The sequence below is a fragment of the Harmonia axyridis genome, chromosome 2 (assembly GCF_914767665.1).
Source record: "Harmonia axyridis chromosome 2, icHarAxyr1.1, whole genome shotgun sequence".
NCBI lineage: Eukaryota > Metazoa > Arthropoda > Insecta > Coleoptera > Coccinellidae > Harmonia > Harmonia axyridis.
In genome coordinates, this window is record NC_059502.1 from 46,480,990 (window position 1) to 46,506,188 (window position 25,199).

Sequence of the window (25,199 nt, forward strand, 5' to 3'; positions counted from 1 at the left end):
GTACCTTTCGTCTTTTTCTTGTAAATAAAGTTTTTTTTTAAAAACAAGGTTTTCCATCTCAAAAACATAATTATATATATTCGGCAAATAATTCTCTATATATATATATATATATATATATATATATATATATATATATATATATATATATATATATATATATATATATATATATATATATATATATATATATATATATATATATATATATATATATATATATATATATATATATATATATATATATATATATATATATATATATATATATAATATGGAGAGAGCGTACACCGATAAACTTACCAAGTATCATGACCTTGCATTTGAGATGAAGGAGATATATAGGCTGAAAACAACATCTGTCATCCCCCTAATTCTGTCTGTGAATGGGTTGGTCGAATCACATCTGCTGGAAAATACCCTAAGGCTAGGAATCGAGGAGAAACTCGTCAGGCTGGCTCAAAAGGAAGTCATCCTGGGAACGGCCAGAACAGTGAGGAAGTTATATATATATATATATATATTTTTTTTTTTTTTTTTTTTTTTTACAATCACCTTTCCGGGAATCACGAGATACCACCGAACTTTCAGAGCCAAAGTGGAATCAAGAGCTATGAAAGAAGCGCCTTACGATACGTGTAGTGCCCAGTATGGCTTCCTTCTGGGCACTCGAAACAACATAGATGTCAAGTTCCAACATCTTTGTGTTATCAACAAGATGTTCCTCTACGAGTCCGTTGACCGACATCACCAGTGGGATAATAGATATTTTCTTGAGCTTATACATTTCCTTTAGTTCGAACGACAGATCGAAGTATTTTGTAATTTTTTCAGTGTATGCCCTTGAATTATTGTCGTCTGAAGGAACCGTAATATCGATGATCTCACAGGTTTTTTCAGTTTTGTTCAGTAAGACGATATCCGGTCGATTATTTGCCACTGGCCTGTCCGTCACCATCGTGGTGTCCCAATATAATTTAAATTCTTCGTTCTCGAGGACATTCTCAGGTGAGAATAGATGATTTTTTCTCTTAGTTTTGATTAGTTTTAATTTCAGTGCCATGGCCTGATGGTAAACTTTTGCCATTTGGTTGTGTCTATCCGTGTATTCTCTCGGAGCGAGGATTGAGCAACCAGACGTAACATGTTGGATGTGTTCACGTCCCAGCTTGCATTTTCTACATAGATCAGAGGTAAGTTGTTGCCCCGCTATGTTTTTGAGGTAAGACCTGGTAGGAATCACCTGATCCTGTATTGCAAGCAGCCTGCCCTCAGTTTCAGGAAACAGGTAGCCCGCCTTAAGGTAAGTTAAGGATTCTTTTTTATTCACATTGCTGTTGTCTAAATTATTAGGGTATCTACCATGTAATACCTTAGCTTTCCATTCCTCCTGCAGGTTTTGCTGAGTGCGAATCGGCAGCGCGAAGTCGGAATCCGATAGCCGTAATGGGGAGCATCCTACATCTACCGAACGAAGTGCTCTGACAAAGGGTAAGTTCTGCTTCATGAAGTATTCCCTTAGTTTTATTACGGATTTGTTATGTGATGTTTCTAGGTTAAGCATCCCTCTTCCCCCTAGATGTCTTTGGAGATAGAGTCTTGCCACGGATGAGTGAGGGTGATGTACTCCGTATTTCGTCAAAATGGTGCGGATCTTCGTGTCCAAAGCCTGCAGTTCTGTAGTCGACCATGTAAGTACCCCGAAGGTGTACGTCATTATGGGCAATGCCCATGTGTTCAAGGCTAGAAACAATGATTTCGAATTCAGTTTGGACTTGAGCACTTGGTTCACCCGATGAAATAGTTTCTCACTAAAGGCTTCCTTCATTTCAGCGTTTTTAATTTCTAGAGCTTGCTGTATACCTAGATACGTATAGGTTTCATCCATGCCGAGGTTCTGAATGGCATTTGGATTCAAGATGTTGGAATCATTTTCAGATATTTTTCCCCTTTTGACCTTTAGCCTTGCGCACTTGTCTAGCCCCATCTCCATTCTTATGGTCTCACTAAATGTTGCCACGATCTCTAACATTTTTTCAAGTTGTTCTTCATTGGACGCATATAATTTGAGATCATCAATATATAGTTGATGGGTTATTTTGATCTTTCTGTTTTTGTCTAGGATGTATCCATATTTCTGTTCATTGATGAGCGTGCTGAGAGGATTTAATGCTAGGCAAAACCATAAGGGGCTAAGTGAGTCCCCTTGAAATAGACCCCGTCTGATTGCGATGCCAGCTGTTTTAATTATAGTAGCCCCAGTTTTCAGAATCAGCGAGGTTCGCCATTCGCTCATTAGGTGTTTTAGGAGATTTATTACTGAGCCACATACTCCGTACATACTCAGAACCTTGAGCAGCCAAGTGTGGGGTACCGAGTCAAACGCTTTTTTATAGTCCACCCACGCTACCGAGATGTTACGTAGCTTTTTTCTTGCGTGTTTCGAGATGATAACATCCGTTATCAACAGTTCTTTGGCACCCATTGCTTTGGATTTGCATCCGTTTTGTTCAGTTGCCAAGATGTTGTGGCTTCTCACGTGGTTGTTGATGTGCCGGGTGAGTACTCCTGTGAGGAGTTTGTAAATGGTCGGCAAGCATGTAACCGGTCTGTAGTTTTTTGGATCTTTTGATTCGGCTCCTTTGGTCAACATATATGTCAGTCCAGCAGTCATAAAGCCTGGGACCAGCTCAGGTTTCTCTAGAAGTTGTTGGAATAGGCGAGCAAGGCTAGAGTGGACAGACCTGAAGTGTTTCCACCAGAAATTGTGGATGTTGTCAACACCCGGTGCGGCCCAGTTGTTCGTGGACTTCAAAACCCATTCTACGTCCGCCACATCTATTTGAATTTCTCGCATCATCTCTACCCTCGACTGATCCTCAATCTCACGCAGCCAATCAGCACCCTCATCGTGATTGACCTCCTCGATCCATATCCCCTTCCAGAAGCCCTCCATTGCCTCCCGTGTGGATGGTGGGCCTGCAGTGTTCACTTTCCCCTCCAGATTGCGAAAAAATTCCTTTTGGTTAACGTAATATAGACGGTTGTTCTTGTACCTCTTAGTTCTTTCATTATAGCGCCTCAATCTTGATCCTAAGGCCTTTATTTCTTGTTTTAGGTTATCTGCAGTTACCTTGATCTTACTACGGAAGTCATCCGCCGTGAATCTGAGTTTACACTCTCTGGCTATCATCCCCACGGACCTCAAGACTTTTCTGGACGGCTGCTGCGTGGAAAGGTTAGTTTGTATAATACCCAGTTTACTCCTGTGTTGATTAATATTTCTTTCTAGGCGCTTCTTCCATGGTGGATCGCCACTGGGTCGTTCTGGGTTGTTAGATGTTGTACCCTGAAGTTCAGCAACAGTAATAGCACCGGCATAGACCAATTCCACCACCTCTATTAAAGTGTCATCCCTCTTCAAAAGTTTAGACAAAATATTATCTAGTGCTTTAACGTCTTCAATGAGCTTTTTATTTGTTTTAAGTCGTGGTATTTTTTGTCTGCTTTTTGGATCCATTCCACTGAACTTAATCAGGTTTCTGTTGAAAATTGTTCTAATCTGATCCTGAGGGTCAGTGTCTTCTCCCCGCACATTTTCGTTGTCCTCTGTGGTTTCCTGTTCTTCATGATGGTCGCATACTGGGGGGATCTCGGTGTTATCTTCTCTCAAAATTCTGTCCGGCCAGCACGTTCTTTCTATCATCCTAAGTTCTGTCCTCGGTAGTTTTTCTTCGTCTAATATCCAACGCACTCTGTTTGCTTTGTGTTGGGCGTATGTTCTTCTATCCGGTCTCATGTTGTTCCATATTTCAGCTATAAAGTGTGCGCGTATTGCAGTCGAGTTGTCGACGTGTGTCCAGCGCATACGCCTGTCCTGGTGCGTTTGTTGTTGTTGGCTAGTGGTGGGACGATCCAAAGATACGGCCAAACCATCTTCACCTTCACTTGTTTGAGCAGGACGTTGCCTTACGGTACCAGAACGGAGGTAGGCGCCGCTCACCCCACCTGATCCTCCGTCGAGCTGATCCTCTGGACGGTTCCGAAGGGAGCCAGCCCGCAGCTCCCCGCCGCCCTGAGTATTACTATGACTTGCGAGAGCATTTCTTATTCCACACACGATCCAGGTTGCTATCCTAGATCGGTGGTCGACTAGGGTACGCGTGGTCGTCTCTCCCCGAAAGCCGAAGCTCCCCCTATATACAGGGTGTTTCATCATAAACTGGACAAACGTATATATTCGTGTAGAGGACATCGGGACAATCATTTTTGCCTTATACAATATATCCCGTTTTCGACGCATAAGCGAGATACAGGGTGTTAAACGTCAATTTTGAGCAAGATTCTTATGGGTGTGGTCAGTTTTGTATAACACTCAAAGAAACGGTTTTTGGTCAAATCTCAGTATTTTTGGGTCCTCTATTCAGAAAAGTTGATGAAATTCGAAAAAAGGATTACAAAATGGCGGAAAACCTGCAACGTTCCTAATATTTTTTTCCGGTGGTCAAATTGAATTTTATTTTCTGAATGAACACAATTTTCTAAGAATTCCTGTGCAAGAATTTTTTCAAAAATCGAACACAAATTTTTTTTTACATGTCTACAGCGATAAAAAAATTTCACCCGAAATGGATGGAATTTTGTAAAATTGTACTCCCTCAATTATCAATCACGAATATGAAAACAGAATTGTAAAATATTAAACGGTTTCGTTACTACAGCCATTCACATGTTTCGTTCAAACCTCCAAAAAAAAAATTAGAATGGCTTCTTAGAGTCAAAATTATTTAATTATTCTTATTGCCAAAAATTCCGGATGCTAAAATGTATTTATACAAAAAAAAATTCGGTGAAACTTAGTTGGGAGTCGAACCCTCGATTCCAACGTATTAATGAAGAAATTAAGACAGTTCAAAGGATATTAATATTCGTTGCTAAGCAACGGAAGTTCGTAGCTCATAGAATTCTACTGGTTTTTGAATTTCACTAAATATAATTTCGCAAGTATCGTGACACGAATTTGTTTGAAAACGAAAATGAAATATTTTCTTTTGGAAAAAATTGATATTGTGCAGGCTTATTATGAAGCGAATTGCTCTGGCAGAAAAGCAAGGGAAATTTACTCCCGCAGATTTCCAAGCAAAAATTTGCCAAACTTCAAAACTTTTTATGAACGCAAATTACGTGAAGAAGGAAGTTTGCACCGGAAAAAGAAGGAAACAATAAGAACAAACGATGATCGCATCCTTAATTCAGTAGGAGATAACCCAATGATTTCAACAAGAACTCTTTCGAACCATCCTTTAGTGAATAAAAGTAAAACTACTGTTTGGAGAGTACTCAAAAGGAACAGCTTTCATTCGTTCCATTTCCAACTCTGCCAAACTTTAGAAGACGGTGATTTTCATAGAAGAAAAGAATTCTGTCAGTTTATTTTGAGAAGAGTACGTGGAAATAGGGATTTTCTCCATCAAATTTCATTTACGGATGAAGCTACTTTTCATAGGGATGGTTTCTTCAACAGAAAAAATAATATTTTATGGCATAGAGAAAATCCGCATGCCACTGTATCAAAAAATAGCCAGAAGAGGTTTTCAGTTAATGTTTGGGCGGGAATAAAAGATAAATTCATTATCGGACCATACATTCTTCGTCAAACATTGACTGGAAACGGCTATTATCACTTCCTGACAGAGATTCTGCCAGATCTTGAAGATATTCCGCTGAGTCAGATTCAAGGCATTTGGTACCAGCATGATGGTTGCCCTGCCCACACAACTAGAGATGTAAGAGGGTATCTAGATGAAGAATACCCACGCCGATGGATTGGCCGATTAGGACCTATCGCATGGCCTCCTCAATCACCGGATCTCACACCACTTGATTTTTATTTCTGGGGACATCTCAAAAGTCTTGTTTATGATAAGAGAGCTCCATTAAACTCAAAGGAAGAACTTATTCAACGAATTGAATCAGCTGCCGAGGAGATCCGGCAAAACCCCGAAATGATACGTTCAGCGGTCGATAGTGTTGCGAAAAGGGCGAGAATGTGTATTCTTAAAAATGAAAACATCTTCGAAAACGATTTATAAATTGATTTTTCCACTAAATCTGTTTTTTTTTGTGTTTATAAAATGTAGAATTATTATAAAAAATTCAGGTTTATTCCTTGAATAATTCGTTTAATAATAAGCATGAACCATGACATTTTTTCCAAAAGAGAATATTTCATTTTCGTTTCCAAACAAATTCGTGTCACGATACTTGCGAAATTTCATTCAGTGAAATTCAAATAACCAATAGAATTCTATGAGCTACGAAATTCCGTTGCTTAGCAACGAATATTAATATCCTTAGAACTGTCTTAATTTCTTCATTAATACTTACGTTGGAATCGAGGGTTCGACTCCCAACTAAGTTTCACCGAATTTTTTTTGTATAAATACATTTTAGCATTTTTGGAAATAGCAATAATTTAATAATTTTGACTCTAAGAAGCCATTCTAATTTTTTTTTGGAGGTTCGAACGAAACATTTGAATGGCTGTAGTAACGAAACCGTTAAATATTTTACAATTCTGTTTTCATATTCGTGATTGATAATTGAGGGAGTACAATTTTACAAAATTTCATCCATTTCGGGTGAAATTTTTTTATCGCTGTAGACGTGTAAAAAAAATTTTGTGTTCGATTTTTGAAAAAATTTTTGCACAGAAATTCTTAAAAAATTGTGTTCATTCAGAAACTAAAATTCAATTTGACCACCGGAAAAAAAAATTAGGAACGTTGCAGGTTTTCCGCCATTTTGTAATTCTTTTTTTGGATTCCATCAACTTTTCTGAATAGAGGACCCAAAAATACTGAGATTTGACCAAAAACCGTTTCTTTGAGTGTTATACAAAACTGACCACACCCATAAGAATCTTGCTCAAAATTGACGTTTAACACCCTGTATCTCGCTTATGCGTCGAAAACGGGATATATTGTATAAGGCAAAAATGATTCTCCCGATGTCCTCTACACGAATATATATGTTTGTCCAGTTTATGATGAAACACATATATATATATATATATATATATATATATATATATATATATATATATATATAAATCATAAGGATAAGGACAGTCCCTCTCAGAGAAATACTAACCGTAGACACGTGTTTCGGGCTTTCGGCCCTCATCAGTACGGTGAAATATAATATATATATATATATATATATATATATATATATATATATATATATATATATATATAGATATATATATATATATATATATATATATATATATATATATATATATATGTGTTTCATCATAAACTGGACAAACATATATGTTCGTGTAGAGGACATCGGGAGAATCAGCTATCAACAATTTTAATTCCCAATATACAACAATAGTTATAAGTATAATAAGGGGTGTGGGAAAATTGATAAGTGTTATAATTTCACTCTTCTTTAATTCATTTAGTCGACGTTTCGATCCCGATGGGGACCTTCTTCAGGACTACAATAGCAATAGAAAACAGTCAAAAACATGGCAATCACAAAACATGTAAAAATAGTACATACCGAAATACAGAGTTGTAAAGATCTTATTTGAACACAAATCAATAGCTCTCAAGAAAGCTATAATAATATAATAATAATAATATTTTATTTAATCCTTTAAGACACTACATGGTGTATAGGACAGGTCACAATAAGAAAACTAAACAACTAAGAAGTCACATAAATACTCATTTACAGAATAGAAACCTTTTTTTAAGAGGAGGTTCTTGATTTCTTTTTTGAACAATTTTAAATTCAAAGACTTCACAGATGGTGGCAAATGATTGTATAACTTAATACTTCGGTACAATGGAGAGCATTCAAATTTATGAGTCCTATGTTTAGGTAATAGAAAAATTTGCGTATTTCTAGTTACATAATTATGATGACTTGATAATTTCATCCATTTGTCTTCATTTTCCTTTGCGTATAGTAAGCATTTGAAAATGTATATCGAGGGTAGGGTTAAGATTCCATTCCCAATAAAGACTGGCTTACAAGACGCTAACATATTGAGGTTGAATATTGTACGTAATACTCGTTTCTGAGCTACAAAAACTCTGGAGAAGTCGGGGCTACTTCCCCAGAGCAAAATGTTATAAGACAGATGGCTATATACCAGGCTGTAGTATACACTCATTACAGAGGACCTAGGTAAAACATTCCTAATTCTAGCGATTGCAAACACTGAACTGTTTAATTTTTTACATAACACGTCAATATGAGTAGTCCATCTTAAATTTCTGTCCACATGGATTCCAAGAAATTTAGTTGTTTCTGATGTTGTGATAGTGTTATCCCCACATTTCAAACTAAAGGTACTAACTTCATTATTTTTTATAGAGAAGTAAACGCATACAGTTTTATCAACGTTCACCATCAAATTGTTTGAGCGGCACCAGTTTACAAATTCCCACATAATACATTCACAGGTACTCCGAAGTTCCTCAGGATTCCCGCCAGAAACCACTACAGACGCATCATCAGCAAATAGCGTTATTAAAAAAGAAGCTAATTTTAAAGGCAAATCATTTATAAATAATATAAATAAAAGGGGTCCTAGCACGGATCCCTGAGGAACTCCAAGACCAATATCGTGACTTTCAGAATGAGTAGATCCTACTTTAACAGTCATAGTTCTTTCATTTAGGTAACTATGCAACCAGTCCAGGAATACGCCCCTAAAGCCCAAATTATAGCACTTTTCGAGTATGAACTCGAAAGAAAGTGTATCAAAAGCCGAAGATAAGTCAAAAAATAGACCTGCCACGGACAGGTTCCTATCCAAACACTCGTAAACGGATTCGAAAAAATTTACAGCAGCTGATTGGGTTGAATGACCGCTCCTGAAACCGTGCTGAGCAGGATGGATTATGTTAAATCTATTCAGAAAACACATCATCCTGGTGAAAACTATTTTTTCGAATACTTTGGAAAACACGCTCAAAATGGATATTGGTCTAAAATTCATTATGTCATTCAGATTGCTCTTTTTTAATACTGGGATCACTATGGATTTCTTAAGAACATTTGGGAACCTTCCCGTTGTGATTGAAGCATTGATGAGATATGCGAAGTATTCACTAATAATTTGGCTTGCGACCTTCAAAACTTTAGCAGATATGAAATCGATACCGACGCTTTTTTTATTTTTTAAAACTTTAATGGCATCCTCAACTTCGATTTTAGAAACAGGATTGAAAAAAAAACTACTGTTCACCAAAGGAGTCAATGTGCAAGATTGTGATAACTGATCTCCATAACGAACCATCAATTTCGAAGCAGCAATTGTGGAAAAATGTTTAGCAAAAATACTAGCTAACTGACTTGAATCGCTACACATAATCCCATTTAGATGTAAGGTGACATCATTTTGGCCACCACTTGATCTCCCAGTAAGATTATTTACAATATTCCAAACCGTCTTATTTTTATTTAGGGAAGAATCAATAGTTGAACTATATAACTTATATTTCGAGGTCTTTATTAGTGCCTTATGTTGATGTTTGGCCTTTTTGTAATTATTATATGTCAGAGAGGAACCTATATGCCTATGCAGCCAATGAAGATTTGACAAGTTGCATTTACTTTGAACTATCTCAGGTGATATCCATCTTTTCACTGGACTGGCCGACGATAGTTTACATATAGGACAGGATTGTTCAAAATAGTATTGAATATTATCTACAAATGCTTCAAAGCACCTATCAATATCACTATAATAATAAAGATCAGCAAAATTGCATTTAGACAGAGAGGCCTCAAATTTATCTAAATTTTCCTGACTAACATTTCTGAATGAGTACGTTTCTAACTTTTTTTTGTTTTCCGGTTTGAAATCTACCTCAAGTAATATTGCTTTATGATCACTAAGATGGGGTTCGAATACCTCAACTCTATAGTTATTTGGATAGACATCAGTAAATATGTAATCCACTTTTGAAATACTAGTATGACCATTTATGTTAGTGAACTCTCTAGTAGCATGCTGAGACGTCACCTTCAAACCGAAACAATCTAGTACATCTTTCAATAATTTAAAATTTTTACAATTACCTTTTAAATAATCTATGTTCAAATCTCCACATAGAAAAATATGATCAACCTTTACAAAACATGACTGTAGTGCAGAAAATAGTCTATCAAGAAACAGTTCCAAGTTACCATTACACGGTCGATAAACACTAATGATACCTAGACGAATGCCTCGATCCGAAATCACAACACCACAAATCTCGACGTGCATTTCCACGGAGAACCTTGAAACTTTCAATTTATTGAATTTTAAATTTTCTTTAATATATAAAACACATCCACCATGTTCCCTGGAGGTGCGACAAAAGCAATCTGCTCGATCATAGCCCTCAATAACCATGGAAACAATACCATCCTCACAACACCAATGCTCGGCTATACTTAATACATCAGTATTTGTTTCTACTAATAATAACTCTAATTCATCCAGTTTGTTAGTAATACACTGGGTATTCAGCTGCATTATTCTTAAAGATTCATTACTAACACCAGAAATCAATCCTCTCGATCCCGATTTATCCCTCTTCGGTGGAAAAAATGATGTACTGTGACTTTATTTGGCCAATTGGAACCATTGAGAGCTTTGTCATATTCAGTACTGGGAATGAGCACTTTGAAAGAAGAATACGAATCAGGGTATCGGGAAGCCAATTTTTCACATTTGACATTGGAGAACTTGTTTTTTAGAAAATTCTGTAATTCTTCTATAGTTGTGTCCGGTTTCAGATTTGAGACATGAAGCGCTTTGAACTTTTCTAGGCCCTCCACGACCCCATCACTAGAACCGGTTCCTACAACTAGTGTTTTCCTTGGTTTACGGCTCTTATTTCTCACCACTTTCCATTCCGAACTTGAATTTTGGTCATCACGGGGAGCAGATTTATTTATTTCCTTTATACTATTTTTTGATATCTGTACTTTTTCAATAGCCTGACCAATTTCAGTGAGAGTGAATTTCTTCAGGGGCTTAGATTTCACCCTTAAAGGAGCGGCAGTCGAATATTCCGCAACGCATTTTTCTTCTTTCGTAGAATGTGGCTGAAGAGCATCTGTTGCAGCTGATATGGATGTTACAGGTGAATGGGAATCTCCGGAATTCCCCTTACTCACAACACCCGAAATATGTTTCTTATCAGGCCTGATGTTGACAAATTTTTTGTTGAGTTCGTCGATTTCATGCTGCTTGTTTTTAATCTGAATTTCAAGAGATTCGACTTTGTAGGTAAGCAGGGAATTTTTATCCATCAAAAGATTGTTTTTAGATTCCAGCTCATAGATTATTCTGAGTAGAAGATCGTGATGAGTAGATTCCATATTTATGCCTCTAGGTGTTATTTCACATATAGGTGATGAGTTGCCACTCATTTTATCACCTGAAATTTGATTTGATAATTCGATATCACAGCACTTTTTCACTTTTAGACCACAACCGGGGTGAAAAGACTTGTGACAAATATTGCACTTTATACTATTTTTTATAATAGTCTTCTTACAACATCCGCATTGAGGGATATTAACTTGTAGATGGATATTCGCTTCGACTTCCTTGCTCGCCGACATACTGAACGTGAATAATGAACGTGAATAATGAACGTGAATATGAACAAGAACATCAACAAATTCAGCGAAAAAAGATCTGATATTTCGTTAGCACAAGAGTAGAAATCAATTATCATATGTAAATAAGGTAAACAGAATAATCAACAAAATGAGAGGTTGTCAAAAATGTTGTCTACCAGACTTGCCACAGAATACACGCACATGACAAATGAAACATAGAATAGCATTAAATCACACTTGGTCGCAGTAATTCACTCTCACCGAACTCAGAACAAATGCGATTATTGAAAGACTCCATGAACCGAATCCAATCCCCTCTCACAGAAATAGTCCGGAACACAGATTTCATCATTACGTTATTCCGACTGTAGAACTTGTGAAAATATTCATTCCATTTGATCCATCCAATTCACTGCCACCAAACTGGTCATAATGAATCAAATAAGTATAGATGGAGCTAATATTGTTTACATCCCTTCTGTAATTCATAGAACAAGTGTGGCGTTTAATATGGTACATCTCTAAGAAACATCTTTTCTTTCCACTAACTGCACATTCAAGAATTTTGGTGGAATCATAATCCATTGGGTGATCTTTGTCCCGGGTATGGTCTGCTAGGGCACAAATCTTATTTGGATTCTTGATGTCGCTCTTGTGTTGAGCAATCCTTCTCTTCAAAAGCTGAGATGTCTGACCAATATACACCTCACTACATATTGAACATGGAATACAATATACCACACCACTCATATTATCAACAGTCATCCTATCTTTCACTCGACTGTATAGTCTGTCAATTTTAAAATAAGATTTCAGAATCAATTTAATTTGTGTGGTCTTTAGGAGGTTAATTAATGCATTAGTCATACCATTTATTAGGGGAATAGAAGAGTAAAGAATTCTATCTACGTTCTCAGTGTCCACAGTGGTGGATGCGCCCCTCTCTCCATTCGTTGGCTGTCTCGAAGGAGTGGTATTGTATATCAATCTGGACAACAACCTCTTTGGGTATCCATTCTCTAGCATCAATTGTAACAATAACCTCAGATTCTGCTGCCTTAGACTTGGATGGGCAACTTTTTCGATGCGATTCTTCAATCCTAAAATCATGTTTACCTTTTGTCCATGTGGATGATTGGAAAAATAGTGTAAGTATCTCCCTGAACTTGTTGGCTTTCGGTACCAATCCAGAATCAGCCTATTTTCCGGTGTTCGAATCACCCTTGTATCCAGGAATGGGACACCACTCGGTGTTTCTTCCTCCAACGTAAACTGTATACTTTCATGTTCACTGTTGAACCTGTTTAGAACGAAAGCAACCTGGTCTTTAGGTACAGCACATATTAGATCATCAACATATTTCTTGATGAAAGGAATGTGAAAAGGAATGCTAACAAGAATGCAGTCCAGAAGGAAATCCATTACTACTTCAGCAATGGACGGACTGAAGTTGGAACCCATAGGGGAACCGAGCACCTGTTTGAAGAACCTACCATTAAAAAGAAAATAGTTAGAAGAAAACAGGAACTTAATGGCATATATGAATTCTTCTTTTCGTAGACTAGTGTGGTTTTTGATAGTATCCCACTTGTTCTCAACAGCTGAGACTGCCAACTCTACAGGAATGTTGGTGAAAAGAGATACAACGTCCAGGCTGATCAGGACATAATCAACAGGTAACTGGAAACCATTCACACATTGGGCAAAAGCAAAGGAATCTTCAATAAAATATCTACTTCTGGTGAAAGAAAGATATTTAGACAGGATGTCTGAAACAAAAACTGACAGTTTGGAAGTGGGGGTGTTGACAGATGATATTATTGGTCTCAAGGCAATAATGGGTTTGTGGATTTTTGGTAAACCGTAGAATCTAGCGGGAACTGAATTATAAATGTACAGTAATTTACCTTGTACTTGTGTTATGTGGCCCCCACTGACCCATCGCTTAATCAATGCATTACATTTACCTTGTATTGTAATGGTTGGATCTCTGTTAGGAAGAAGTTGGTAATATTGTTCAATGAGCAAAATTGTGTTGGAGAGCTCTATGTACTGATCCTTATCCATCAATACCGTAACATTGCCTTTATCAGCCCGTAACACAAGCAATTCTTGATGTTGACTTAGGTACCTCTTACAGTGGTAAAATTCTCTCTGGAAAACATTATTAGTCCTTTTTCCAGGTTTGATGTAGTTGGTTATAATATTAGCAGCTTGGGAACGTTTGATGTTCTTCCCCTCATCTGACAGTCTATCATTAAGGTCTATAATACTCTCTACATCTGCCAACAGTCCCGACATGGAAACCTCCTTCAAAGGAATATCAATGCCGAATCTTGGGCCCAGTGCTAGGAATTTCAATATTCTATCTGGTATAATCACAGAACTAACATTCCTAACCCACATTTCTTGTGGTTCTACTCTCTTTAGAAGTTCATCCGATAGAGCTCTCACCTTCATCAGATTTCTCTCCTTGATAGCAGCAAATTCTCTTCTGTACCTTCTGGACTGGTAAGATTCAAAACGAATTAGCATCTCTGGTGGAAGCAACCCCTCCAAGATCTGCCACAACCTGGAAGACTCACACTCCATTCTTCCTATCCTGGTCACAGTCACAGTGATCTCAAATTGAAGAACGAGACGCCTTGATTTCTCCAACATAGCTTGAACCTGTCTGCGCGAACCTAAATCACTTGCTGAGCTGAACAAATAATTCATATTGCTGGAAATATGTTTGGGAAGTAAACCCTGTCTTTTGCATTCCAAAAGGAACACTCTTCGGTTTCTATAAGATGCCAGTTTCATATTGTACGAAGACCATGACTTCAACGCCTCATATGCTACTCTTCCATAGTTGTTTCTTACTTCTGCATAAAACCCCATGCTTAAATATCAACAATTTTAATTCCCAATATACAACAATAGTTATAAGTATGATAAGGGGTGTGGGAAAATTGATAAGTGTTATAATTTCACTCTTCTTTATTTCATTTAGTGGACGTTTCGATCCCGATGGGGACCTTCTTCAGGACTCTACAATAGCAATAGAAAACAGTCAAAAACATGGCAATCACAAAACATGTAAAAATAGTACATACCGAAATACAGAGTTGTAAAGATCTCATTTGAACACAAATCAATAGCTCTCAAGAAAGCTATGAACAAGAACATCAACAAATTCAGCGAAAAAAGATCTGATATTTCGTTTTTTTATTTTAGCACAAGAGTAGAAATCAATTATCATATGTAAATAAGGTAAACAGAATAATCAACAAAATGAGAGGTTGTCAAAAATGTTGTCAACCAGACTTGCCACAGAATACACGCACATGACAAATGAAACATAGAATAGCATTAAATCACACTTGGTCGCAGTAATTCACTCTCACCGAACTCAGAACAAATGCTATTATTGAAAGACTCCATGAACCGAATCCAATCCCCTCTCACAGAAATAGTCCGGAACACAGATTTCATCATTACGTTATCCCGACTGTAGAACTTGTGAAAATATTCATTCCATTTGATCCATTCAATTCACTGCCACCAAACTGGTCATAATGAATCAAATAAGTATAGATGGAGCTAATATTGTTTACATCCCTTCTGTAATTCATAGAACAAGTGTGGCGTTTGATATGGTACATCTCTAAGAAACATCTTTTCTTTCCACTAATTGCACATTCAAGAATTTTGGTGGAATCATAATCCATTGGGTGATCTTTGTCCCGGGTATGGTCTGCTAGGGCACAAATCTTATTTGGATTCTTGATGTCGCTCTTGTGTTGAGCAATCCTTCTCTTCAAAAGCTGAGATGTCTGACCAATATACACCTCACTACATATTGAACATGGAATACAATATACCACACCACTCATATTATCAACAGTCATCCTATCTTTCACTCGACTGTATAGTCTGTCAATTTTAAAATAAGATTTCGGAATCAATTTAATTTGTGTGGTCTTTAGGAGGTTAATTAATGCATTAGTCATACCATTTATTAGGGGAATAGAAGAGTAAAGAATTCTATCTACGTTCTCAGTGTCCACAGTGGTGGATGCGCCCCTCTCTCCATTCGTTGGCTGTCTCGAAGGAGTGGTATTGTATATCAATCTGGACAACAACCTCTTTGGGTATCCATTCTCTAGCATCAATTGTAACAATAACCTCAGATTCTGCTGCCTTAGACTTGGATGGGCAACTTTTTCGATGCGATTCTTCAATCCTAAAATCATGTTTACCTTTTGTCCATGTGGATGATTGGAAAAATAGTGTAAGTATCTCCCTGAACTTGTTGGCTTTCGGTACCAATCCAGAATCAGCCTATTTTCCGGTGTTCGAATCACCCTTGTATCCAGGAATGGGACACCACTCGGTGTTTCTTCCTCCAACGTAAACTGTATACTTTCATGTTCACTGTTGAACCTGTTTAGAACGAAAGCAATCTGGTCTTTAGGTACAGCACATATTAGATCATCAACATATTTCTTGATGAAAGGAATGTGAAAAGGAATGCTAACAAGAATGCAGTCCAGAAGGAAATCCATTACTACTTCAGCAATATACGGACTGAAGTTGGAACCCATAGGGGAACCGAGCACCTGTTTGAAGAACCTACCATTAAAAAGAAAATAGTTAGAAGAAAACAGGAACTTAATGGCATATATGAATTCTTCTTTTGGTAGACTAGTGTGGTTTTTGATAGTATCCTACTTGTTCTCAACAGCTGAGACTGCCAACTCTACAGGAATGTTGGTGAAAAGAGATACAACGTCCAGGCTGATCAGGACATAATCAACAGGTAACTGGAAACCATTCACACATTGGGCAAAAGCAAAGGAATCTTCAATAAAATATCTACTTCTGGTGGAAGAAAGATATTTAGACAGGATGTCTGAAACAAAAACTGACAGTTTGGAAGTGGGGGTGTTGGCAGATGATATTATTGGTCTCAAGTGTGAGTGAATTACTGCGACCAAGTGTGATTCAATGCTATTCTATGTTTCATTTGTCATGTGCGTGTATTCTGTGGCAAGTCTGGTTGACAACATTTTTGACAACCTCTCATTTTGTTGATTATTCTGTTTACCTTATTTACATATGATAATTGATTTCTACTCTTGTGCTAACGAAATATCAGATCTTTTTTCGCTGAATTTGTTGATGTTCTTGTTCATAGCTTTCTTGAGAGCTATTGATTTGTGTTCAAATAAGATCTTTACAACTCTGTATTTCGGTATGTACTATTTTTACATGTTTTGTGATTGCCATGTTTTTGACTGTTTTCTATTGCTATTGTAGAGTCCTGAAGAAGGTCCCCATCGGGATCGAAACGTCGACTAAATGAAATAAAGAAGAGTGAAATTATATCACTTATCAATTTTCCCACACCCCTTATCATACTTATAACTATTGTTGTATATTGGGAATTAAAATTGTTGATATTTAAGCATGGGGTTTTATGCAGAAGTAAGAAACAACTATGGAAGAGTAGCATATGAGGCGTTGAAGTCATGGTCTTCGTACAATATGAAACTGGCATCTTATAGAAACCGAAGAGTGTTCCTTTTGGAATGCAAAAGACAGGGTTTACTTCCCAAACATATTTCCAGCAATATGAATTATTTGCTCAGCTCAGCAAGTGATTCAGGTTCGTCCAGACAGGTTCAAGCTATGTTGGAGAAATCAAGGCGTCTCGTTCTTCAATTTGAGATCACTGTGACTGTGACCAGGATAGGAAGAATGGAGTGTGAGTCTTCCAGGTTGTGGCAGATCTTGGAGGGGTTGCTTCCACCAGAGATGCTAATTCGTTTTGAATCTTACCAGTCCAGAAGGTACAGAAGAGAATTTGCTGCTATCAAGGAGAGAAATCTGATGAAGGTGAGAGCTCTATCGGATGAACTTCTAAAGAGAGTAGAACCACTAGAAAGGTGGGTTAGGAATGTTAGTTCTGTGATTATACCAGATAGAATATTGAAATTCCTAGCACTGGGCCCCAGATTCGGCATTGATATTCCTTTGAAGGAGGTTTCCATGTCGGGACTGTTGGCAGATGTAGAGAGCATTATAGACCTTAATGATAGACTGTCAGATGAGGGGAAGAACATCAAACGTTCCCAAGCTGCTAATATTATAACCAACTACATCAAACCTGGAAAAAGGACTAATAATGTTTTCCAGAGAGAATTTTACCACTGTAAGAGGTACCTAAGTCAACATCAAGAATTGCTTGTGTTACGGGCTGATAAAGGCAATGTTACGGTATTGATGGATAAGGATCAGTACATAGAGCTCTCCAACACAAGTTTGCTCAATGAACAATATTACCAACTTCTTCCTAACAGAGATCCAACCATTACAATACAAGGTAAATGTAATGCATTGATTAAGCGATGGGTCAGTGGGGGCCACATAACACAAGTACAAGGTAAATTACTGTACATTTATAATTCAGTTCCCGCTAGATTCTACGGTTTACCAAAAATCCACAAACCCATTCTTGCCTTGAGACCAATAATATCATCTGTCAACACCCCCACTTCCAAACTGTCAGTTGTTGTTTCAGACATCCTGTCTAAATATCTTACTTCCACCAGAAGTAGATATTTTATTGAAGATTCATTTGCTTTTGCCCAATGTGTGAATGGTTTCCAGTTACCTGTTGATTATGTCCTGATCAGCCTGGACGTTGTATCTCTTTTCACCAACATTCCTGTAGAGTTGGCAGTCTCAGCTGTTGAGAACAAGTGGGATACTATCAAAAACCACACTAGTCTACCAAAAGAAGAATTCATATATGCCATTAAGTTCCTGTTTTCTTCTAACAATTTGCTTTTTAATGGTAGGTTCTTCAAACAGGTGCTCGGTTCCCCTATGGGTTCCAACTTCAGTCCGTCCATTGCTGAAGTAGTAATGGATTTCCTTCTGGACTGCATTCTTGTTAGCATTCCTTTTCACATTCCTTTCATCAAGAAATATGTTGATGATCTAATATGTGCTGTACCTAAAGACCAGGTTGCTTTCGTTCTAAACAGGTTCAACAGTGAACATGAAAGTATACAGTTTACGTTGGAGGAAGAAACACCGAGTGGTGTCCCATTCCTGGATACAAGGGTGATTCGAACACCGGAAAATAGGCTGATTCTGGATTGGTACCGAAAGCCAACAAGTTCAGGGAGATACTTACACTATTTTTCCAATCATCCACATGGACAAAAGGTAAACATGATTTTAGGATTGAAGAATCGCATCGAAAAAGTTGCCCATCCAAGTCTAAGGCAGCAGAATCTGAGGTTATTGTTACAATTGATGCTAGAGAATGGATACCCAAAGAGGTTGTTGTCCAGATTGATATACAATACCACTCCTTCGAGACAGCCAACGAATGGAGAGAGGGGCGCATCCACCACTGTGGACACTGAGAACGTAGATAGAATTCTTTACTCTTCTATTCCCCTAATAAATGGTATGACTAATGCATTAATTAACCTCCTAAAGACCACACAAATTAAATTGATTCCGAAATCTTATTTTAAAATTGACAGACTATACAGTCGAGTGAAAGATAGGATGACTGTTGATAATATGAGTGGTGTGGTATATTGTATTCCATGTTCAATATGTAGTGAGGTGTATATTGGTCAGACATCTCAGCTTTTGAAGAGAAGGATTGCTCAACACAAGAGCGACATCAAGAATCCAAATAAGATTTGTGCCCTAGCAGACCATACCCGGGACAAAGATCACCCAATGGATTATGATTCCACCAAAATTCTTGAATGTGCAATTAGTGGAAAGAAAAGATGTTTCTTAGAGATGTACCATATCAAACGCCACACTTGTTCTATGAATTACAGAAGGGATGTAAACAATATTAGCTCCATCTATACTTATTTGATTCATTATGACCAGTTTGGTGGCAGTGAGTTGAATGGATCAAATGGAGTGAATATTTCCACAAGTTCTACAGTCGGGATAACGTAATAATGAAATCTATGTTCCGGACTATTTCTGTGAGAGGGGATTGGATTCGGTTCATGGAGTCTTTCAATAATCGCATTTGTTCTGAGTTCGGTGAGAGTGAATTACTGCGACCAAGTGTGATTTAATGCTATTCTATGTTTCATTTGTCATGTGCGTGTATTCTGTGGCAAGTCTGGTTGACAACATTTTTGACAACCTCTCATTTTGTTGATTATTCTGTTTACCTTATTTACATATGATAATTGATTTCTACTCTTTTGCCAACGAAATATCAGATCTTTTTTCGCTAAATTTGTTGATGTTCTTGTTCATTGCTTTCTTGAGAGCTATTGATTTGTGTTCAAATAAGATCTTTACAACTCTGTATTTCGGTATGTACTATTTTTACATGTTTTGTGATTGCCATGTTTTTGACTGTTTTCTATTGCTATTGTAGATTCCTGAAGAAGGTCCCCATCGGGATCGAAACGTCGACTAAATGAAATAAAGAAGAGTGAAATTATAACACTTATCAATTTTCCCACACCCCTTATCATACTTATAACTATATATATATATATATATATATATATATATGTCTGGTGTAGGAATACGAGATCCGTATACAGCCAATTTATCAACGCTACGAGATCATGAGATCCGATGGCCGGATCTCGTAACGTATTTCGTTCATTTTCGGTATCCTGAGGTAGTATATATCATTCTGGCGAAGTTTGAGATGGAGCTCATAGCGGTCACTAATTACATGCAAATTGTACAAATGAAGTTCGGGAAAATTGGCGCTGGCATCGAAAATGTATATCGTCCTAGGGGTGGCGTGCGTACTTTGGGAGATCCTTGAATTGCAACACTGTGTGGATCTCGGAAAGTCGAAACTCTTCTTCAATTTGATGAATTAAATACATACCTATTATTCATGCATGACTCGTGGTGATTTATCTAAGTGGAATGACGAGAAGGGTTTGGGAATGCATTTATTTCGCTTCCTGATACTCGAATTCCTGACAACGCTTGAAAGTCTAGCTAGGGCAGTTTGAACTGCTATTTCGATAAGTGTATAGGATGGTCTTTGTTGGAAATTTTCAACTTTTTAATGTAGGTGTTCGAATATACATAAGTAAAATTGAACGAAATGAATAAGAGCGAGTTTTATCTAATGAATAAATGATATTCATCGAAGTATTTCATATTTATGAGGAAAAAATTATCTCTTCTTCAATACTATAAATGAAATCATTCGAGACTTATGTTTTCTTTCCTAATTTAATGTACTCGAGACAGAAAAATATTGAGTACTCGTACCTTTGCATAATGTTGTTCTAGGCTTTGATCATAAAATATATATTGATAGAGCTCAAATTCAAGAGCCAATATGTTGAATTGATTTTATAAACCATAAATCAATTCATGGAAACTTTTGGAGTATCTTTTTGAAAATCTGTCAATAAATATTTCTTTGGAATTTTGTTATTGTCAATTTATAATTCTAAGAACGGATATCATTATGTCGGATCGCAGATCAATTAGTTCTAGGCTGGAAGTGACGTCGCTGAATAATTTTAAAAAAAATTGTTGGAGGAAAAGTTTCGTTACATTTTCCCAAGAGAAATTTTCTATGAAAATTGATATGTTACACCAGCCTACTGAATCGGATTTTGTATCCAACAATAAACAGAAGTACCTACTGAAGATTAATGTAGGGTGGAATGCAAAATATCATATCTGGGACACGTACCAAATGATTTCGAATTATACTAGGCGGATTGTAGCAATCATTGACAAGCTTCAATATTTTCTACAATTTCTCGTATATACCGAATATTCATCTATGGCTTTTTTGCAAAAACTTAGGTATTGTTGAATGTAATTTCCATTGCTTTGTTGTATGTGTCAATCAGTTATATGTAAGAGAAGAGGATTTCTTCTTATTGGGTATTCCCCGAAAACTCTCGTTTTCTTTTGAAAAATGAATTTTTCGCTAGAAGACTAATGATAATATAACTTAATTCATTGCAAACATAGGTGCTAACTCTTTTTACTAAATGAAAACATTTCTAACAAGTAACTATGAATTTGAGGTCAATACTCCTCTCTAAAACATCATTTTTAATTAGAACATCTTCTTCGAATTGCTTGAATTCCAATTTCAGAAAGAATCAAATCTTAAAATTTTTGTTGATTATTCTCTCGAAAATGGATAAGTTCAGAGCCTTCGATGATGAGTACCGTTTTTTAGATTGTGATATAAAAGAGGCGAAGCTATTTTGTTACCATAATACAAGAGCGCTTACATATTTTTGCGATTTAATAACTGTTAGTTATTTGAAAGGTAGCACCTGCTTGTTATTTTTTCAGTGGGAACAAACATGAGGAAGGTATCCAATTATTTATAACAAATTATTTATTAAATGAACAATTTGAGTTTCAATGCGAATATTATTCTTTAACATGAAATAGAAGGATAAACTATGATAAATGAAAATTGGTTAGTACATATGAATAATAAGTCGAATAAAATTATTGTATATCAAAAAATACTACACCTACAACTCAATTTCGAAAATTTTAAATTTAAACCGATTTTTGCACCAAACGTCTCAAATTGAATCTGCTGATTGAAGAGATTCATATTGGAATCTACTAAGAATGAAGTAATAAGAAATATGCTTTTGCTTGTCTGTTTCTCACACCATTCCACTCTAAATCCCGTAGCTCTAAGCTGACATTAAATTCCACCTCAGATTCCACTAGTTAATATGCGAGTTTAACAAAAAGGTTTTTTACGATTCCAGGGTATTTTCCATCAAATTGCACGGCACATTTGTGTTTTCTAGAATAGATCCTTTGCAAAAAAGATTTTACACGAGAAATAAACCACAAAATTTCATTCAATATCAAGGAAATTTGATGTGGAAAGTTGACATAATATATAATAGGAATTCCTTCAGAATTCGAAAAATTCATAAACGATTTTTTCAGTAGTTTTTATGGTTTAAAGAATACTCTTAATAGATCATAGAAATTAATTAACGTGTCAGAGACATCAAGCAAAGTTGGTGTTTCATTAATGGGACACTCTAAATATTTAGAGTTCCATTTAAAAAACAAGAAACTGCGTTGAAAAGTTTTTCAACCTCAGAATTGTCGAAAAGTGTACCGTTATCGATTCTTCAAAAATGTCATCTGTTTCAAAGATTGAGTAATTTGTCTTTATTATTTGATGGGACGCCCTATATATAAATATTTCTCGATGATTAAAAAGTAAAATAACTTATTTCCGCTTTATATTATATAAAGCGGAAATAAGTTATTTTACTTTTTAATCATCAAGATGAATTTCCGACAAGTAAAGACTGAGACAATCAAACACTAAATATTTCTCATTTATCTGCACATTTAATTAATTTTGTGTTCATCGAAGAATTGTAATCCAGTCATTAAAGTGTCCAATTTTCAAAATACCAACACTCCTCTATATCTCTGAATCGATATTTAATTTCTAATTAAGTGGGAACACCCTATATATAACTCAATTACAATAATATGAAGAATAAAAATGAATTGATCTCGAAATTGATGAAAAATATGTATATATGAGGTGTGCCATCAAAACGGTGTCCCAAGTTTGAAACGGATAACAGACATTTTTTTTTGAATGGATAGATTTAAATATGTTTCATTTCTTTCGGGATCTAACTGATGAATTAGATCTCGAAATAAATGAAACATTTTTACACAAAATGTTGTGTCCATTGTATAATTTTAATCGAATATTATGTAGGGTGTCCCATTTAAATAAGACCAATTTCCGTCTATATTTCTAAAATGATTATTAATTCCTATGCTGTGTTATTCTTAAAATAATAACCATTAAAATTACTGGAATAACGGGAAATAAATTGAATCTCAAGATAAATGAGAAATATTTATATACGAGGTGTCCCATCAAAACAACGAAGTCAAAAAATCAATATCTTTGAAGCAGATATCATTTTTTTGAAAGCGATAACGGGATGCTTTTCGACAAATCTGGGGACAAAAAACTGCGTCGAAAAATATATGGTGTACCATTTGAGAAACATCAATTTTACTCTTTATTTTTTTAACGGTAGGTAATGATTTCTATGATGTGTTATCAGTATCATATGAAACAAAAATTACTGAAGACAGTATTTTAGAATGTATTGAATATCTTGAATAGAAGATTCATATATTGAAATATTTGAAACAGTAATTTTTCATGAATGTCTTGTAACTTGAGAACTGAGCAAGATATCTGTGATCAGCTTTCTGATCTTGGATTATTTCGAAAGAAGAGCTCAGGAGTCCTTGAAGATTTTTTCATCTAGTCTTATGAGTCTCGAGATACGTTCAGTGAGCATCAAATTTAGCTCCTGTACATACAGAGTGTCCGGAAACTATTACGCCGAATTGAAAAAGAACAAACTTCTTTGAACAATTTCGGAAAATGTGGAATTAACGAATAAAAATTACATTCAATTTTTTATAATCTCTGCAACGAATGATTTTTGGGAAAAAAATGAAGTCTTATTGATTTTCAAGAGAAATGTTCTGTTTTGGCATCATAGTTTCGGGACACATTGTATATTAAAACCATCGTTGGTTTGGGTGATTAAATTTGTTCCACTCGAAATGAAAAATTTTCCTTGTCTTCACGACTAATTGATGAAAATATTTTTTCACATTATCTTAGAAATATGTTAGTTTCACATATACTAGAAAGGGTTATTAACAATAAGTTTGAATTACGTCTTGAACATTTATTAGAATTCGAAAGTTATGTAATAGTAATAGAATATCAAACCATAATAATCATCCTACATCTTCGGAACAAAAAATAAACAAAACGTTTGATGGTTCGCTATTCTGTTATTTCAAGCGATACTGAAAAATTGATGAACGCTCTGTATATGACCGTTTTAGAAAAAGAAACAAAAGTTAGCGTTATGCATAATATCGACGTTCCACGTTCCTTCATTCTACCACGGCGGCCCGTCATCTGGTGTCATCTGGAAGAGGAGACCGATATGCAGGGGGCACTTCAAGCGTTGACAGGTATAATTTGCCCAGACGAAGATAATTTTTAACGCATTCATATCAGTTTTCTAAACCAACACTGTATCGATATAAGTCTGTAAAATTTTTGTGTTCAACGCTGTCTTGACACATAATTTGAACTAAAAAGAAAATAGCGATGTTTAATCGAATTGCAGTACCTAAATGTACTTTATGTTTTACGACCTCCTCATTTTTGACCTATTGGACCACATAATTTGATCCATTTCCGTTACGTAGTAGAATTCACTACACAACTCAAAGTTCATTAAGTTACATATTTTTCGGAAAAGAATTCACCCTAAAGAACTTAAACTCTACCAATAGCCGTAACTGCTTTTTTTATAAAGGGTGTTTCATTGGGCAACAGAAATATTTCACAGGTGCATAGGTGACACACAACCAATGTAGAAATGAATTACAAAGTAATCTTGAAATAATTAAGAATTCAATATTTATCATGATTTATTGTTAGAAGTCATTTCAAA

At 36.0% G+C, this 25,199-nt stretch overlaps 1 protein-coding gene across 1 annotated transcript; it reads right to left on the bottom strand.

Annotated features, from left to right (window-relative positions):
- Window positions 1-604: 604 nt before the first annotated feature.
- On the bottom strand, window positions 605-4,216 carry LOC123673328. Its single transcript, XM_045607813.1, has one exon. The coding sequence runs from the start codon at window positions 4,214-4,216 to the stop codon at window positions 605-607; it is 3,612 nt and encodes a 1,203-aa protein (XP_045463769.1).
- Window positions 4,217-25,199: the final 20,983 nt, after the last annotated feature.